This window comes from Bos javanicus, chromosome 17 (genome assembly GCF_032452875.1).
Source record: "Bos javanicus breed banteng chromosome 17, ARS-OSU_banteng_1.0, whole genome shotgun sequence".
NCBI lineage: Eukaryota > Metazoa > Chordata > Mammalia > Artiodactyla > Bovidae > Bos > Bos javanicus.
The window spans coordinates 10,998,591-11,017,832 of NC_083884.1; the positions used below are offsets into that span (position 1 = coordinate 10,998,591).

The 19,242-nt window shown below is 37.6% G+C and overlaps 2 protein-coding genes across 3 annotated transcripts in view; one reads left to right on the forward strand and one right to left on the reverse strand.

Moving 5' to 3' along the window:
* PRMT9 (protein arginine methyltransferase 9) overlaps positions 1-3,678 on the forward strand; it is a 34,871-nt gene extending 31,193 nt beyond the window's left edge. The window contains exon 12 of the mRNA XM_061384047.1: positions 212-3,678. Coding sequence (XP_061240031.1) covers positions 212-427 — 216 coding nt within the window. The 3' untranslated portion in view covers positions 428-3,678. The remainder of the gene's footprint in view (positions 1-211) is intronic.
* TMEM184C (transmembrane protein 184C) overlaps positions 1,937-19,242 on the reverse strand; it is a 29,329-nt gene continuing 12,023 nt past the window's right edge. For both annotated transcript variants that reach the window (XM_061384048.1, XM_061384049.1), the window contains exons 5-10: positions 9,444-9,518; positions 7,887-7,980; positions 4,898-5,010; positions 3,578-3,677; positions 2,892-3,063; positions 1,937-2,670 (exon numbers count right to left, since the gene is read on the reverse strand). In XM_061384048.1, coding sequence (XP_061240032.1) covers positions 2,405-2,670; positions 2,892-3,063; positions 3,578-3,677; positions 4,898-5,010; positions 7,887-7,980; positions 9,444-9,518 — 820 coding nt within the window. In that variant the 3' untranslated portion in view covers positions 1,937-2,404. The remainder of the gene's footprint in view (positions 2,671-2,891; positions 3,064-3,577; positions 3,678-4,897; positions 5,011-7,886; positions 7,981-9,443; positions 9,519-19,242) is intronic.

The following is a 19,242-nucleotide window of genomic DNA, read 5'->3' on the forward strand; positions in this document are numbered from 1 at the left end:
ACTTTCTTCGGATTTAAATGTTACTTTCTAAACAGTATGCAGATCTGAGTTTGGGTAAATATCAGTGACTAGAATGGGTTGGTATTAATTTGAATTGGGTAATTAAATGTATTTCTTTATAAAATTTGGATCTAAATCTTACTAAAAAGACAAAGACTTATCCAAGTCTACTCCATCTGATGAAATTCTTGTGATTTTTTAATTTTCATAGGTACGCATTTGTAAATCTGGACAAGTGACCGCCATTCCATTTTGGTATCATATGTACCTCGACGATGAGATTAGGTTAGATACTTCGAGTGAAGCCTCTCACTGGAAGCAGGCCGCAGTTGTTTTAGATAATCCCATCCAAGTGGAAATGGGAGACGAACTTGTACTCAGCATCCAGCACCACAAAAGCAACGTCAGCATCACCATAAAGCAATGAAGAGCAGATTTCTAATGAAAAAGTGTGGAAGTAGAGCAGTGGGTTTCCAGTTCTAGTCTGAATTAGTAGTGGGATTGTAACCATAAAATGCAGGTGTATTTAAGTCCTTGAAATGGTCAAATATTTTTAAAACACTGACATTAATAAAGCGTATTTAAACACCCTAACTAAAGAGTAGCATTATTACAAAAATCTTACTGCAGACTTCCTTTCTGGCAAAGGCTGTCATTAATTTTTCAAATTAAGAACTTTTTATTGCTTGGTTTTACTTATTATAATTAAAATTTGCCAAACTTGTTAGTCTGTACTCTAAAGCTGTAAAGATAAGGAATTTTGAGTCTCCTATCCATTTTTTAGACATCTTGGCTATTTTCCTTAAATCTGAACTTTTGGTGAGGATACCTCAAAAAGTTGGTTTCCACTGAAGATTGAGGGTTTATGTTTACCTGTAAATTCTCAGCTTGCTTCTTGTAAATGTTGAAATACTTCTGAGCCACCTTCTCAGTTTTGTGTTAAGACTTTTAAGCTACAGCCTAAATGTAATTACAGAGTAAAAGAAGGACAAAAGAAATCTTAGGCGGCAGCATTTTTCCTGGTCTGCCTTTGGCAAAGAAAAATTTTAAAGCTGATAAATTCAGAAAGAGTTAAACCTAAACCAGTATTTTTAAAGGTTTTGATGTGAATACACAGTAAGAAAAAAAAAAAATTAGTCCAGACCCGAAATAGGGAGATTAATAAAGATTATCACGCTTTGTGTATACTGTGTGCTCTGTAGGTAAGCCCCGCAGAAAGTAAGATGTGCCTTCCTTCTCTCCACACTGCCTGTTCTCCTTGCCTTTAGGATTATACCGCCCAACTTTACTTTCAGTAGAAATGTTTCGTTTATGATAGCCAATAAAAACTTTGTACCTAATTACTGTGTACCAGCGTGTGTGTGTGTGTGTGTGTGCTTAAATATATAAAGCATAGATTTTGAGAAATAAATACTTACCCTTGCTATTTGCAACATACTGCTCTGGCACTTTCTATATTTATTTTCAGTGTAAAATGTTAGGCGCAAGGGGTTGTGATTAACAATTAGAGGAACTCTATCTAACCTAAGTAGTAAATTTCTCCCAGAGAGTATCTGCAAGTCTTGTGACTGTGGTTTGATAAACAGGACTACTCAGCCCAGATTTAACATTTGCTGACACCTTTAGTAGCCCTAAAGAAAAGCAGACTCTGTTTCTATCACAAGTTTCTTATTCTTCCACTCTTTCGTCCAGTTTATTCTTTTCATCTCCAAGTCCTAGATAACCTATTAATCTGTTCGCCTTGGTGCAGATAATGATTTTTTAGACAGTAGTTGTTTTAAGATTAATAGATTAGGTCCTAGACATTTCTCCCAGTAGGAATGTAAGACACAGGCATCTCTAATTGTAGGTATATGATTTTCAACCCTTTAATCTGGGGGGCTTAAGTTTTTCTGCTGTGCTTCTAATCACAAGAGACATAAAAGGTTGCAGAAAATAAATGATAAATTCTCATTTATTGAAAGACATTCATTTGAGAAATAGAGAAATAATTGTTAGGTAAGCATATATGGCACATGATTATGATTGAGGTCCACTAACTCGCATTTCTGAATTATACTTTCTGCTATTTCCAGAGCATTGTATTCATGCAGCAGTGGTAGGAAGCACAGGTTTTTTAAAATGTCCTCCTCTTGATAAAGTAACGTCAGGAATGGTTAGTAGTCATCGTCTACCAGTTGAGTGTCTGATACTCTGTAGTGTTAAGTCTAAGTCTAGGATATTTAGACTGATTATTTGTGATATACAAAACCTAGTTGTATAAATCCGGTGGTTGTACCTGGTTTTTGCCGTTGTGTTCAAATTTTCCATCATTAATGGCTTGTCCTAAGCACAAGATCCTGAGCAACAGGACACCAGGTAGTGAAGTAACACAGTAGGAGCACAGTCTGCTTCTGCACACTGCTCAGGAGGCCACGGGCTTCTCTGACGGCTCCTCTCTCGCTCCTGCAGCATCGTTACCTGTGTCGTCAGATGCGTTAGCTGTGGTCGGTGTAGTCTGGGGGGTCACGGTGTGTCCAAACCCTTGATAGTGACCCACGGGTGAGGGCGGCACTGAAGAGGCAACGGAGAGTGCATCTTGTGATGATGATGACAACAAGCTTGTATGTTCATTTTGATCTTGATCCTCAGGAAAAAACTTTTTCCTAGGATGTCCCATGACTGTCCTTCCTTTAAAGTAAAATAAAAGTGTCCAAGTTAGCCAAAAGTTAGGTTATTTTTAAATCTACTAAGATGTTGCCATGCTAAACGTTAAGCTCCTTTCCCCCTCCCAATTTGGAGAGCCTTATTGTGGTACCGATTTACACAAAGTCTTTTCAAAAACTTCTTCTACAGACTGGACAGGAGAACTACAATAGCCTATTCGAATAAATAAAATGGCTGGTACTTACCAACATGCCTTACTTGTTCAGAAATATCATCCCTAATATCTGAAACGTCCCACATAGCGAGAAAGGAATCAAAGCATGAGCCCTCTTCTGCTTCTTGGACATACGGTTTATATGAGAAAGTGTAGTGATGAGCAATAGCAGCAAGGAACATCTCAATACAGATAATAAAGTCCTGCAACAACAACATCAACATCATCAGCAGGCATACTGGATTTTAAATCTAGTTTTGCAGGCAAAAAGCACTATGTCTCTCTTCAAAAATGTATCAACAGCTATTTTTTCCCTCACAAGACTGTCCTCCTATTTTCATTTTCCAAAATAACGATTTTTGACCTCTTCATAAAAACACAAAATGCCAGAAGTTTAACTCAATTTTGTACTACTTCAATCACCACAAGTATTTCTTGGCCAAGTACAATGTATTCTCTTCCAGTATCCAAGGACTTAAGAGGAGAAATGCAGAAAAAAGAAATTGAGTAGGAATAACAAAATCTAGGTTCTGTTACTAATTTGTAGAAGAACCAGGAAGTAGGGCCAATTTTTGTGGGGTTCCCTGTTCCCTCATGTGTAAAGTGAGGTAACACCAGCCCCACAGCCTGCATATGCGCATGCTGTCGGGTTCAGGAGAATATGTAAAAACCCGGAACAAAGCAAAGTTCTGCTGGGAGTCAGAGGGCACTGCTTACCTGGAGTCCTGTGGCCACAGCTTCTACCGTCTGCCATTCCCATGTATGCTTTTCAGAAATAACGCCAACTTTTACCAACAAAGCAATAACTACTGCTTGCCTATATGTTAGGAAAAGGTAAACGCCAAATCTATATCAAGCATAAAACCAGCAGTTGTTTAAAAAATATGCCATTTAAAAAGTGAAACCCCAGCACAACCTGTGGCCCACGACCACCCTGCTTTTCAGCATATTCCCGAAGACACTGTATAACTGCATTAGATACGTTTGCTTTACACACTGACTCGTCCAGTACAGTTTCATCAAATGAATTTTGATTTTGTATTCTTAGAACTTCGGGACTTGGTTTATAGTCTTTTTCTGTTTTGAAAGTGTGCATAAGTCATTATATTTTAAGTTGGTCCTATACACAGACCATGCCTAACACCTTACACAATAGGAATTTAAAATGAAATAAAGGAAAGATACTTAAATGTTAATTTATGCACACAACTGGTTATTTAGATTATTTTAAAGAACATTTTGGAACCAGTCTTTTTTTTTTTTTTGGAACCAGTCTTGTTACACAGCTAAAATGAGATAAGGTTTCATATATCTATATGCAAGAATCTTCACTTCCATATTACTTGTAATGGTAAAAAAATAAATTAGGAACAACCTAAATGTCAATAAGAAACAAATTAAAAAATTGTATCCATACATTAGAATACTGTGCGTGGCAAAAGCAAAAAACCCAGTAACAAAACTATATTCTCACTGTATTTACAAAGAACTCTAACTACAGTATACTAACACTGAGTTTACAGGTTTTTATAGAATGACGCTCTTTCTGTGGTTTTATAAATGACGTGGAGCACAATGTCATTCATTCTGGGTGGTGGGATTGCAAGGATTTTTCTTTCCCCCTCTTTGTATTATTTGTATATTGTTACATCTGGTATATTTGTTTCCAGGCCCCTATCACCCACCCCCCTTTACTAAACAGTTTTGTCTGTTTTAAAATTTTTACTAATGAATATTTTCTCACATTATTAAGTATTCTATATCATGTGTATCTTCCAAACTGTACTATATGAAAAAACCATGACTTATTTTAATGATTCCCTTAAGTGTTGACATTTAGTGTCTCAAATTATTTTCTTCTTATAAATGTTAGGTGACCATTTGATTATTTCTTTATGAAAAACCAAGGGCGGCTAAAAGAATGAACTTTTAAAAAGGGAAGTAGACATTTTAATTCCTCTTCCATATTAAGACTTACAAATTCTCATTAAACTGCCCTTTAGAAAATGGCAACATGCAAGAGAAAGCAACACTTACCAAAAAGAAACAAAAACCACCAGCTTTACACAAAGAAATTTGCCAACAGGCTGGATTGGACTCAGCTCTTCCTTCAGCACTTTATAAAAGAGCAGGAGACAATACATGGCGAACTAGAAACAATCAAACATATTCAGTAAGAATAAATAAATTTGGTATTAGAAATATCAAAATCACAGACCAGACCTGGCACAGAGTAATTTTTCAGGCAAAATTTTCTAGGCTTTATTATGCTCCTTTTAGATTAACAAGAGGCTTTTAAATAGTTTACTATGGATGCAAATATCCAATATGAAATTTCTCAGAAGAGACGTGTAACATCATCTCTGAAAATGATTTTAATTGTTCATTTACAGGGCCCACAAAAAACACAGTAAGAAGTGACTGCCGTGAATGGAAGAAAAGGCTCTCATTTAACCAAAATAAAAACACTGTCTGCTTATTAACAGCTTTTATATACAAGTTACCATTCATTTTATAAGGGTTGAGCTTACCACTAACTGTACATATATTATTTGTAAGTGAACACGTTAAATAAGTACTATTTCAGTAAAACTATGCCCGTGAAATCAGAAAGTAAGGAATCAGGGAGACCATTTTTCTTGAGGGCAGTGTGTTAATCCTGCTGAATTTACTTTTTAAAGGTAATTAGCAGCTCAAGATAGTAATTATTTAAAAAAATCAGTTGTAATTAGCATTGCACAGCAATAAACATTTTTCTAAAAGTTTACTTTCCCCACTATAAAATGCTTATTTATAATATTTTAGAATATGAAAGCAGTAAAGTATAAAGTTGTTCATAGCCCCATCATCCAACCATTCCTTTCTACACATAATATGGTTTTTAACAGGTATCATAAATATAAAATTTTGTTGCTTTATGTTTTCCCACTTAAAGTACCCCTTTCCATATATTTGATTAAATAACTGCCTAATGTTTTGACCAATGGAAGGACACAGAATATTTAACCAGGTCTCATCACTAGACTTTGGACTGTTTCCAGGCTTTTGCAAACAGTAGGCCTTCTATACAAACATATTGAAAGCAAAAGTACTTCTGGCCATTTCTTGAGGCATTCCCCAAAATTGAATTATTGGTTCCAGAAAATACAAACATGTGGAAAAGCTTTGAATACACAAGCATTTAATTTTTATTATAAATCTCTAATAACTCACATGCATGCCACTGTACCTAAACTAATATTTTGGAGAAAGCACTAAAGATTTTCAGCACACCTCACACCAATCAGAATGCTGCTGCTAAGTCACTTCAGTCATGTCCGACTCTGTGTGACCCCATAAACGTCAGCCCACCAGGCTCCCCCGCCCCTGGGATTCTCCGGGCAAGAACACTGGAGTGGGTTGCTATTTCCTTCTCCAATGCAGGAAAGTGAAAAGTGAAAGTGAAGTTGCTCAGTCGTGTCTCTTAGTGACCCCATGGACTGCAGCCCACCAGGCTCCTCCATCCATGGGATTCTACAGGCAAGAGTACTGGAGTGGGGTGCCATCGCCTTCTCCCCCAATCAGAATGGCCATCATCAAAAAAAGTAAAGGCAACATATGCTGGAAAGGATGTGGAGAAACGGAAATCCTACTGCACTGTTGGTGGGAATGTAAATTGATACAGCCACTATGGAGAACAGTATAGAGAATGCTTAACAAACTAGGAATAAAACTACCATATGACCCAGCAAATCCCACTCCTGGGCATACCCCAAGAAAAACCACAATTCAAAAAGGCACATGTATCCCAATGGTCACTGCAGCACTATTTACAATAGCCAGGACATGGAAGCGACTTAGACGTCCATCGACAGATAAATGGATAAAGATGTGATACATGTATACAATGGAATATAACTCAACCATAAAAAGGGAAAAGTTAAAGTCAGTTGTAGTGAGCTGAATGAACCCACAGTTGGTTATACAGAGTGAAGTCAGTCAGAGAAAAATGAATATCGTATATTAATGCATATATATGGAATCTAGAAAAAGTATTGATGAACCTATTTGTAGGGAAGGAACAGAGACGCAGACGTAGAGAACTGACTTGTGGACACAGCAGGGGAAGGAGCGGGCAGGACGAACTGAGACAGTAGCACTGACATATACATATCATGTGTAAAATAATTAGCAAGTGGGAAGCTGCTGTGTAACAGAGGGAGCACAGTGGTGTTCTGTGACAACCTAGAGGGGCGGGACAGGAGGGGGAGGGAGGCTCTAGAGAGAGGGAAGATGTGTGTGTGTCTGTGTGTATTACGGCTGATTCGTGTTGTTGTATGGCAGAAACCAACACAACATTGTAAAGCAATTATCTTACAATTTAAAAAATCTCAACATTTAAAGATTTTCAATAAAGTGCACCTTAAGTTGAAAGGATTCATTTCAGTTTCTATAACATTTTTAAAAACTTGGCATTCTCAATTTTCAATTCCAAATATATGAGAGAATTTTACTCTCCCACTTTTATTAAAACCCTACACTGTCATATACAAGACTTTTTTTTTATTGAATATACCTAGGATTTTTATTTTAAGGAGAGGCATTATGCTTTTATTAATGACATATCCATAGAACTATGCAATGAATACCAGAACCAATGAAAAAATACAATCAACAATTCAGTGCAGTTTGGGGGAGAATGTATACATGTGTATGTATGGCTGAGTCCCTTCACTATTCACCTGAAACCATCACAAGATTGTTAACTGACTACACCCCAATACAAAATGGTTTTGGTGTTTAAAAAAAACACACTGTGCCCCTGAGCCACATTACATAAAAATTCAAAGTATAAGTCACAAGATAATTAACAGATATGATATCTTTACATATGTATACAGACTTATATTAAAGTTTCTTCAAGTTCTTCCTACAAATCAAGTTCAATATTAAAGTTACAATTAAGCTTTATTCCAGAAGAAACTTTCCCTAAAAAATTTTAGTTATAGATGTAAATTAAGTACAATTAAGATGAATATTTACTTACCAGCTGAGACATATTGTTTATGATAACCAAGTAAGTCCAAGCATTTGAAAAGCTAAAGTTCCCTTCATCATATATACCAAGTAACTCACAGACTCTAAAAAAGATGGTAAAAATGAGACTTTATGAATATGTCAAAAATATATTTTAAAATACAACAACGACAGCAATACTTTAATTAATTAATTTGGCTGTACCACATGGCTGCTGCTAAGTTGCTTAAGTCATGTCCGACTCTGTGCGACCCCACAGACGGCAGCCCACCAGGCTCTGCCGTCCCTGGGATTCTCCAGGCAAGAACACTGGAGTGGGTTGCCATTTCCTTCTCCAATGCATGAAAGTGAAAAGGGAAAGTGAAGTCGCTCAGTCGTGTCCGACTCCTAGAGACCCCATGGACTGCAGCCTACCAGGCTCCTCCGCCCATGGGATTTTCCAGGCAAGAGTACTGGAGTGGGGTGCCATCGCCTTCTCCTACCACATGGCATGAGGAATCTTAGTTTCCTGACCAGGGATTTAACCCATGTCCCTTGCAGTAGGAGTGCAGAGTCTTAACCACTGGCCCGCTTAGGGAAGCCCCAATACTTAAATTTAGAAGTAAGATTATTTCAAAGTTTCTGTAGATAATCACTTGATTTTGGCCATAGAGGTGGTTCAAAAATTAAAAACATTTTTCTAGAGATGTTACCATATGATTATCCCTCCAATCTGAAATAAATCCAAAAGACAAAAACATTGAATTAGAAAGGGTAGTTATTAGATTAAAAAAAATGATGCTGCCTAATTTTAAAAACATGTAATGCAGCTTTATAACTAAACTATATGTTTTTCTGCCAAACTGTTTTGCAGGCAACTTTTATGATAACCCAGATCTGAGTATTTACTTGTATGGTTACCCAATTTCTAAACAGCAGAGAAATAAAGTAGCCTTAAAAAAAGGTAAATTAATCTTAATTCCAAGGCAAATGCTGCTAAAGAACTGCTAGCACAAAAGCAGAATAAAGAGCTGGATGCTTCCTTCAGCTTTCTTCCCATTCTTGTGAGCAGACCGCAGGCTAGCATGACAAGCAGATGAGACACACAGTCTATCTGATGCTCTTACATTCTTAGGGAATAGTTTTTACCAGGCAGCTTAATGATGCCCCGTTTTACCTCAAATGCTAAGACTTGACAGAATTTTTAAAAAGGAAAGATATGTTTTCCTCTTTAAAATACAGTATTCATTTAGAAAATCAAGCCATGTAATGAATCTCAAGTGGCATACTTCATGTACTAGATGTTTCTGTAAAGCTGTGTGAATACTTGAAAAAGACTATTTTGAAAATGCTTTCTAGAAATCTCCACAGGGAATGTTATTTTAAAAAATTATATGGTGATTCCTTGGACCATTCCTATGGTCACCTTATTTATTCTAACATAGTAGGGTTTATACATACTGTTTTTATAAAAGACTAGATGTGTTATAAACAAGCAACAAGTTTTACATGCTTTCTACTCAATTGTTTCACTTAGGTAAGAGCGTGAGAATGAAAAAAAACAATAATGTACGTTCTGTGTACTTACAGAGCAATGATGGTGGTGAATGGTCTGACAACTGTATATTGTAATACACCCAGTTTGCATCTAAACAGCAATACTCTGTCAAAGAAAAGTAATTTAGCATTTGAGTTACTCATTTCATACTATCAGGTTTTCTCCAAAGCCCCCAAATTAAAATCATTTGACAAATGATGCCATATTTATGTTTAATTTTTAAAATTATTTTTATTGTAGTACAGTTGATTTACAATGTTGTGTTAGTTTCAATTGTACAGCAAAGTGATTCAATTATACATATACACACATCTACTCCTTTTAAGAATAATCCTTTTAATTTAGTCATTCTAAATGGCTACTGGGGAAGAATGTGGATGGAAGCAAACACATTATTTAAATACTGTTTTTTAAATTATGTAACAACGACATCTGAAAGATTTCCCTTTCTATGTCCAATTTCAAATTCCTGAGTAGTGCAGCACAGAACAGGAACAAAAAGAATGGAAGTGGGTCCCTGTGTGTTTCTGGAAGAAAAACCAAGCAACAAATAAATTACATGTAGGCTTGTATATATGGAAGTGTATTGAGAAAATAATATTTACATTTAGGATTTAGTTTCCTTTCCAGCTTGGCCTTTATATATCATTCCAGACAGTATCACTAACTAGATACTCTGAAAGAACAAAACAAAGATCCTGCATAAAACAGTTTTTAATCACTGAGCTCACTTAATGTAGGGGAAAATTCACAAACAGAAACAAAACAAAAAAGTCCCCAAACAGCTACTACCAAAAAAAAAAAAAAAAGGCCCTCTACCTGAGAGCCTTGTGGAACTTTCTTAAAAAGACCAAGATGCTCTGAGGGCAAATGTTTATTTAACACTCCTTCATCAATTCTATGTATTATAAATCCCCTAGTTTAAGAATTACATCTAGACTGAGAAGAATGAGTCTGACACACACATCTTGAGGGCCGGGGTTACCAGGATTGAATTAAAAGCTGAAGGGGTTCCCCATGCTGAAAGCCTTCTCTGTGCTGGGGTAGTTCACTCCCACTGACAACCAGTGCCCCTGTGCAGGTGGCCTGGGAGCTGCACTTGGGGGCGCAGCAAGAACTCTTGATGACAATGTCTGGGCCACACATGCTGTGCTCCCTACAAAGCTAAACCAAGCAGGAGCTGAGTTAAACCTGTAGTGCTCTGTGAACTGACTGTCAAAACAAACTTGAGACCACTAGGAAGACTAGGCAAATATATTAGTCAATTAGATACCTTTGAAGGCTGTGGGGAATTAATGAACTGGAAGGTGAACCTGAAGACATCCAGAGCCCAACAATGCTGGCACAAAGAAGAGCACAGACTCGGAAGGTCTAACACACATGCAAAGTGACGGAAGAGCAGAGGAAGAGCAAGCTCAGAAGAGACTATGGCTGAGAACCTTTCCAAACCGATCAGAAATGCAAAGCTACAGACTGAGGCACACTGTAAATTAAATAGGATTAAAACCAAAAAAACCCTAGATATTCCGTAGTGAAACTGCGAAATATCAAAGACAGGGTCTTAAAAATGCAGCTGAAGACAGGTCACCTACTAATATAATGGAATGACAACTAGATTGAAAGTAAAGGCTTAACAGTAACAACTGATGCCAGTATAGGGTGGAATAAAATCTCCACAATGTTTGTGGAAAATTCTTGTCAACAAGGAATTACATCCAGCAAAACAATCTTTCAAGAATGAAGGCAAAATAAAGACACTTTTGGATTAAGTGTATCTGAGAACATCTGCCACTGCTATGCTGACGCTGCAAGAAATTTTAAGAACCATACATTAGAGAGAAGGAAATGATCCCAGATAGAATATCTGAGATGCGAGGAGTAACAAACAGTTACACTGTGGTTAAATCTATAAAAGCATTACAAAACATACAGATGGCTAACAAACACATGAAAAGATGCTCAACATCACTCATTATCAGAGAAATGCAAATCAAAACCACTATGAGGTACCATTTCACACCAGTCAGAATGGCTGCGATCCAAAAGTCTACAAATAATAAATGCTGGAGAGGGTGTGGAGAAAAGGGAACCCTCTTACACTGTTGGTGGGAATGCAAACTAGTACAGCCACTACGGAGAACAGTGTGGAGATTCCTTAAAAAACTGGAAATAGAACTGCCTTATGATCCAGCAATCCTACTGCTGGGCATACACACTGAGGAAACCAGAAGGGAAAGAGACACGTGTACCCCAATGTTCATTGCAGCACTGTTTATAATAGCCAGGACATGGAAGCAACCTAGATGTCCATCAGCAGATGAATGGATAAAGAAAGCTGTGGTACATATACACAATGGAGTATTACTCAGCCATTAAAAAGAATACATTTGAATCAGTTCTAATGAGGTGGATGAAACTGGAGCCTATTATACAGAGTGAAGTAAGCCAGAAGGAAAAACATAAATACAGTATACTAACGCATATATATGGAATTTAGAAAGATGGTAACAATAACCCGGTGTACGAGACAGCAAAAGAGACACTGATGTATAGAACAGTCTTATGGACTCTGTGGGAGAGGGAGAGGGTGGGAAGATTTGGGAGAATGACATTGAAACATGTAAAATATCATGTAAGAAACGAGTTGCCAGTCCAGGTTCGATACACGATACTGGATGCTTGGGGCTAGTGCACTGGGACGACCCAGAGGGAGGGTATGGGGAGGGAGGAGGGAGGAGGGTTCAGGATGGGGAACACATGTATACCTGTGGCGGATTCATTTTGATATTTGGCAAAACTAATACAATTATGTAAAGTTTAAAAATAAAATAAAATTAAAAACAAAAACCTTCTATACAAACTGATATCTATTTTTTTTTAAGATTAAAGACTAGAAACAGAAAGTATAACTTCCAAACTAGTAATGAGGGCAAAAAAAACAGCATAAGAAAAACATCAACAGAAACAGGTAAACAACTAGCAGGGACATTTGGAGCAGCGCCTGTTCCCCAAACACAGGTAAGAGCCACATTCAAACTACAAATACTCAAAGACTATAAAGTTTTAACATTGGAGAAGCTATAAGAAAGCTTTGGTTTTTAAGGATATATATATATATATAATATCCCAGGTGCAGGAGACATGAGACCCAGGTTCAATCCCTGGGTGGGGAAGGTCCCTTGGAGGAGGGCATGGCAGCCCACTCCAGTATTCTTGCCTGGAGAATCCCATGGACAGAGGAGCCTGGCGGGCTATAGTCCATGGGGTCACAAAGAGCTGGACACAACTGAAGTGAAGTGACACAACTGGAGTGACTTAGAGTGGTGGTATCCACATATCTGAGGTTGTTGATGTTGCTCCCGCCTATCTGGATTCCAGTTTGTAACTCATTCAGCCCAGCATTTCTCATGATGTGCTCAGCTTACAGGTTAAACAAACAGGGTGATAGCAGACAGCCCTCTCGTACTCTCTTTTCAATCTTGAACCAGTCAGTTGTTCCATACAGGGTTCTAACTGTTGCTTCTTGACCCACATACAGATTTCTCAAGAGACAGGTAAGATGTTCTGGTATTCCCATCTCTCTTAAGGGCTTTCCAGTTTACTATGGTCCACACAGTCAAAGGCTTTAGCACAGTCAATGAAACAGAGGTAGATGTTCTTCTGAAATTCCCTAGCTTTCTCTAAGATCCAGTGAATGCTGGCAATCTGACCTCTGGTTTCTTTTCCTTTTCTAAACCCAGCTTGGGTATCTGCAAGTTCTTGGTTTGCATAATGCCTAGCATGCAAGATTTTAAGCATGACCTTACTAACATGGGCTGCTGCTGCTTAGTCACTTCAGTCATGTCTGACTCTGTGCAACCCTACAGACTACAGCCTGCCAGGCTCCTCTGTCCATTGGATTCTCTAAGTAAGAGTACTAGAGTGGGTTGCCATGCCATCCTCCAGGGGATCCTCCCTACTCAGGGATCAAACCCAGGTCTCCTGCACTGGAGACAGATTCCTTACTGCTGAGCCACCAGGGAAGCCCTGACTAGCACAGGAAATGAATGAAACTGTCTGATGTTTACAACATTCTTTAGTACTACCCTTCCTAGAAGTTGGGATGAGGACTGACCTTTTCTAGTCCTGTGACCACTGCTGGGTAGTCCAGATTTGCTGACATTGAATGCAACACCTAGATGGCATCATCCTTTAGGGGTTTGAATACTTCTATCAAAATTCCACAGCATCCCTTTACTTTATTAAAAGCAGTACTTCTGATTCATGAATCGGAAGAATCAATATAGTGAAAATGAGTATGCTACCCAAAGCAATCTGTAGATTCAATGCAATCCCTATCAGGCTACCAACGGTATTTTTCACAGAGCTAGAACAAATAATTTCACAATTTGTATGGAAATACAAAAAAACCTCAAATAGCCAAAGCAATCTTGAGAAAGAAGAATGGAACTGGAGGAATCAACCTGCCTGACTTCAGGCTCTACTATAAAGCTACAGTCATCAAGACAGTATGGTACTGGCACAAAGACAGAAATATAGATCAATGGAACAAAATGGAAAGCGTAGGGATAAATCCACGCACCTATAGACACCTTATCTTTGACAAAGGAGGCAAGAATATACAATGAAGAAAAGACAATCTCTTTAACAAGTAGTGCTGGGAAAACTGGTCAACCACCTGTAAAAGAATGAAACTAGAACACTTTCTAACACCATACACAAAAACAAACTCAAAATGGATTAAAGATCTAAACGTAAGACCAGAAACTATAAAACTCCTAGAGGAGAACATAGGCAGAACACTCTCTGACATAAATCACAGCAGGATCCTCTATGACCCACCTCCCAGGATCCTGGGAATAAAAGCAAAAATAAACAAATGGGACCTAATTAAACTTAAAAGCTTCTGCACAACAAAGGAAACTATAAGTAAGGTGAAAAGACAGCCTTCAGAATGGGAGAAAATAATAGCAAATGAAGCAACTGACGAAGAATTAATCTCAAAAATATACAAGCAACCCCTGCAGCTCAATTCCAGAATAAACGAGCCAATCAAACTATGGGCCAAAGAACTAAACAGACATTTCTCCAAAGATGACATACAGATGGCTAAAAACACACGAAAAGATGCTCAACGTCACTCATTATCAGAGAAATGCAAATCAAAACCACAATGAGGTACCATTTCACGCCAGTCAGAACGGCTCCTATCCAAAAGTCTACAAGCAATAAATGCTGGAGAGGGTGTGGAGAAAAGGGAACCCTCTTACACCACTGGTGGGAATGCAAACTAATACAGCCACTATGGAGAACAGTGTGGAGATTCCTTAAAAAACTGGAAATAGAACTGCCATCAGTTCAGTTCAGTTTAGTCGCTCAGTCGTGTCTGACTTTTTGCAGCCCCATGAATTGCAGCACACCAGGCCTCCCTGTCCATCACCAACTCCCAGAGTTCACTCAGACTCACGTCCTTCGAGTCAGTGATGCCATCCAGCCATCTCATCCTCTGTCATCCCCTTATCCTCCTGCCCCCAATCCCTCCCAACATCAGAGTCTTTTCCAATGAGTCAACTCTTCGCATGAGGTGGCCAAAGTACTGGAGTTTCAGCTTTAGCATCATTCCTTCCCAAGAAATCCCAGGGCTGATCTCCTTCAGAATGGACTGGTTGGATCTCCTTGCAGTCCAAGGGACTCTCAAGAGTCTTCTCCAACACCACAGTTCAAAAGCATCAATTCTTTGGCACTCAGCTTTCTTCACAGTCCAACTCTCACATCCATACATGACCACAGGAAAAACCATAGCCTTGACTAGATGGACCTTTTTTGGCAAAGTAATGTCTCTGCTTTTCAATATGCTATCTAGGTTGGTCATAACTTTTCTTCCAAGGAGTACGTGTCTTTTAATTTCATGGCTGCAGTGATTTTGGAGCCCAAAAAAATAAAGTCTGTCACTGTTTCTCCATCTATTTGCCATGAAGAGATGGGACCAGATGCCATGATCTTCATTTTCTGAATGTTGAGCTTTAAGCCAACTTTTTCACTCTCCACTTTCACTTTCATCAAGAGGCTCTTTAGTTCCTCTTCACTTTCTGCCATAAGGGTGGTGTCATCTGCATATCTGAGGTTATTGATATTTCTCCCTGCAATCTTGATTCCAGCTTGTGCTTCTTCCAGGCCAGCATTTCTCATGATGTACTCTGCATGTAAGTTAAATAAGCAGAACTGCCATACTGCAATCCCACTGCTGGGCATACACACTGAGGAAACCAGAAGGGAAAGAGACACGTGTACCCCAATGTTCATCACAGCACTGTTTATAATAGCCAGGACATGGAAGCAACCTAGATGTCCATCAGCAGATGAATGGATAAGAAAGCTGTGGTACATATACACAATGGAGTATTACTCGGCCATTAAAAAGAATACATTTGAATCAGTTCTAATGAGGTGGATGAAACTGGAGCCTATTATACAGAGTGAAGTAAGCCAGAAAGAAAAACACCAATACAGTATACTAACACATATATATGAATTTAGAAAGATGGTAATGATAACAGTGTATGCGAGACAGCAAAAGAGACATAGATGTATAGAACAGTCTTTGGGACTCTGTGGGAGAGGGCGAGGGTGGGATGATCTGGGAGAATGGCATTGAAACACGTATAACATATGAAACGAATCACCAGTCCAGGTTCAATGCATGATACAGGATGCTTGGGGTTGGTGCACTGGGATGACCCAGAGGGATGGTATGGGGAGGGAGGTGGGAGGGGGGTTCAGGATGGGGAACACATGTACACCCATGGTGGATTCATGTCAATGTATGGCAAAACCAATACAATATTGTAAAGTAATTAGCCTCCAATTAAAATAAATAAATTTATATTAAAATAAAATAAAAGCAGTGCTTCCTTTTGCACACTTGATTTCACTCTCCAGAATGTCTGGCTCTGGGTGACTGACCACACCATCCTATTAATCCAGTATATTAAGATTTTCTTGTACAGTTCTTAAGTGTATTCCTTCCAGTTCTTCTTGATCTCTTCAGCATCTACTAGGTCTCTACCATTTTTGTCCTTTATTGTGCTCATCTTTGGGCAGAATATTCCCTTGATTTTCCAATTTTCCTGAAGAGATCTCTAGTCTTTCCCTTCTGTTGTTTTCTTCCAGTTTTATGCACTGTTCATTGAAGAAGGCCTTCTTGTCTCTCTATGCTGTTCTTTGACACTCTGTATTTAGTGGGATGTACCTTTCCCTTTCTCGCTTGCTTTCGCTTTTTTCTTTAGCTATTTGTAAGGGCTCCTCAGATAAGCACTTTGCCTTCTTGCTTTTCTTTTTCTTTGGGATGGTTTTGTTCGCTGCCTCTTGTAGAGTATTACAGACCTCCAACCACAGTTCTTCAGGCACACTCTTTACTAGATCTAATCTCTTGAATCTATTTATAACCTCTACTAATATTCATAGGGGATTTAAGTCGTACCTGGTTGGCCTAGTGGTTTTCCCCACTTTCTTTAGTTTAAGCCTGAATTTTGTTATGACAAGCTGATGATCTGAACTACAGTCAGCTCCAGGTCTTGTTTTTGCTGACTGTATACAGCTTCTCCATCTTCGGCTACAAGGAATGTAATCAATTTGATTGCGGTACTGACCATCTGGTGATGTCTTTGTGTCAATCGTCTCTTGTGTTGTTGAAAAAGAGTGTTTGCTATGACCAGTACATTTTCTTGGCAGAATTAAGTTAGCCTTTTCCTTGCTTCATTTTGTTCTCCAAGGCCAAACTTGCCTGTTACTCCAGGTACCTCTTGACTTCCTACTTTTGCATTCCAATCCCCAACAATGAGTAGAACATCTATTTTTGGTGTGAGTTCTAGGAGTTCTTCTAGGTCTTCATAGAACTGATCAACTTCAGCTTCTTCAGAATTGGTGGTAGGGGCACAGACTTGAACTACTATTATATTGAATGGCTTGCCTTGGACATGTTCATTTGCTTTAAAATAAAGTCTATGTTCAAACATATGTCCATACATTTAAAAACTTCATTTAGTCTGCCTAATTCCTAAATGGTGTAATTAAGAAAATTTTTGTTCTAGAAACAACAGGAAGCCAAAATAGTTCTATACTTGTCCTCCCAGAAAGAAAAGTCCAGGGCATATCTTTCAAGGTATATAGTACCCCATCTTTTCCTGTAATATGTAAGTAAAGGCAGTAACTCTTATGTAGGCAGTAAAACTTGGACATGAAGACAGTGACAGTATAAGAAAGGGAAATCATAACTTCATTTTGTTCATGAACAAAGATCTAAATGTTCTAAGCAAAATATTAGCGATCCAAAACTTATAATGTAGAAAAGTTGATGATACACCATAACCACTTAAAATTTGTCTTTCAAATGCCAAGTGGATTATAACATTAGAAAAGTCATTAATCTAATTCACTATATTAACAGGTCAAAAGCAAAAAATTATGATCATCTCAACAGGGATAGAAAAAGCATTTGATGATATTCAATACTTAGGTATGATTAAAAACTCTTAACTAGGGATAAAAAAGAGTTTATTTAAGCTAATAAAGGATGCCTACAAAACATCTTTAGAAACATTATATTCAAATGTGAGATTTTATAAGAATTCCCTTTAAAACCAGGAATGATACAATAAAGTCTATAGGTACTGAGCACAGTGAGAAGAGAAACATGTGTAAAAACTAGAAACAAATTCTTTTGAAGGTGACTGGTTACATAGAGAATTTAAGATCTACAGAATAAGAAAAATTAACAAGATTTTTGGATATAGGCTCCGTATGCAAAAACCAATTGCCTTTCTGTACACTGGTAGTAATTAAACTAATTTTTAAAAAAGGTGTCATTTACAATAGAAATAAAATATAAGACATTTAAAAAGTCATAAAAGATGTACAAGACTTTTATGAGAAAACTATACTGAAAGATAAATGAAGAGCTAGATAAGCAGAAAGTAGACCATATTCATAGATAAGAAGATTCAAATAACCATAAAGATTTCAATAAATTGAAGACTGAATTCAGTAAATTGAAGACTGAATTCAGTAAATTGAAGACTGATTTCAATTCCAATCAAAAAGTCCCAATAGGATTTTTCAAGTAACCTAACAAGCTGAATCAGAAATTTATACATAAGAGCACCAAATTAAGAATAGCCCATTTAAGACTTATTAATTAAATATAGTAGTCAATGTATGGAAATGGTCCAGGGATAGAAAAGTTAATTAATAAAAGAGAAAAAGGGAAGATCACAAATAGACCCACATGTATGGAACCTTTATATGACAGAGATGGCAACATAACCAGTGAGGCAGGAGAGAGAATGGTGCTAGGACAGCAAGTCAATCAAATAAAGTGAAACTGCATTCCTACTTCATATAACATATGAAAAAGAAATCAATATATGTTTATAAGTCTTAATGGAAAAGTAAAATGTTTAGGAAGAAAGCACAGGAGAGTTGTTTTTATAATGCTGGGGTCAGGAAGAATTTTTTTAACCAGACAAAAAGTACTTGAAATAAGACTGATAAATTCAACAATATAAACATCCTCAATAAAGTGCCAAAACATGCCAAAAACTAGAAGAAGGTATTTTTAACATGCATTAAATAATTAGTATCTTAATCTATAAAGATCCCCTACGGATAGACAACCCATTAAAAAATGAGGAACAGAAACAATCACTTCTCAGAAGGAAAACACAAATGGCTGATAAACACATGAAAACTTGTTTAAACTCACTACTAATCAGTAAAACCTTTATGACCTCTTGAGAGGCAAACATTAAGAAGTGTGGGTATTCTAAAATCT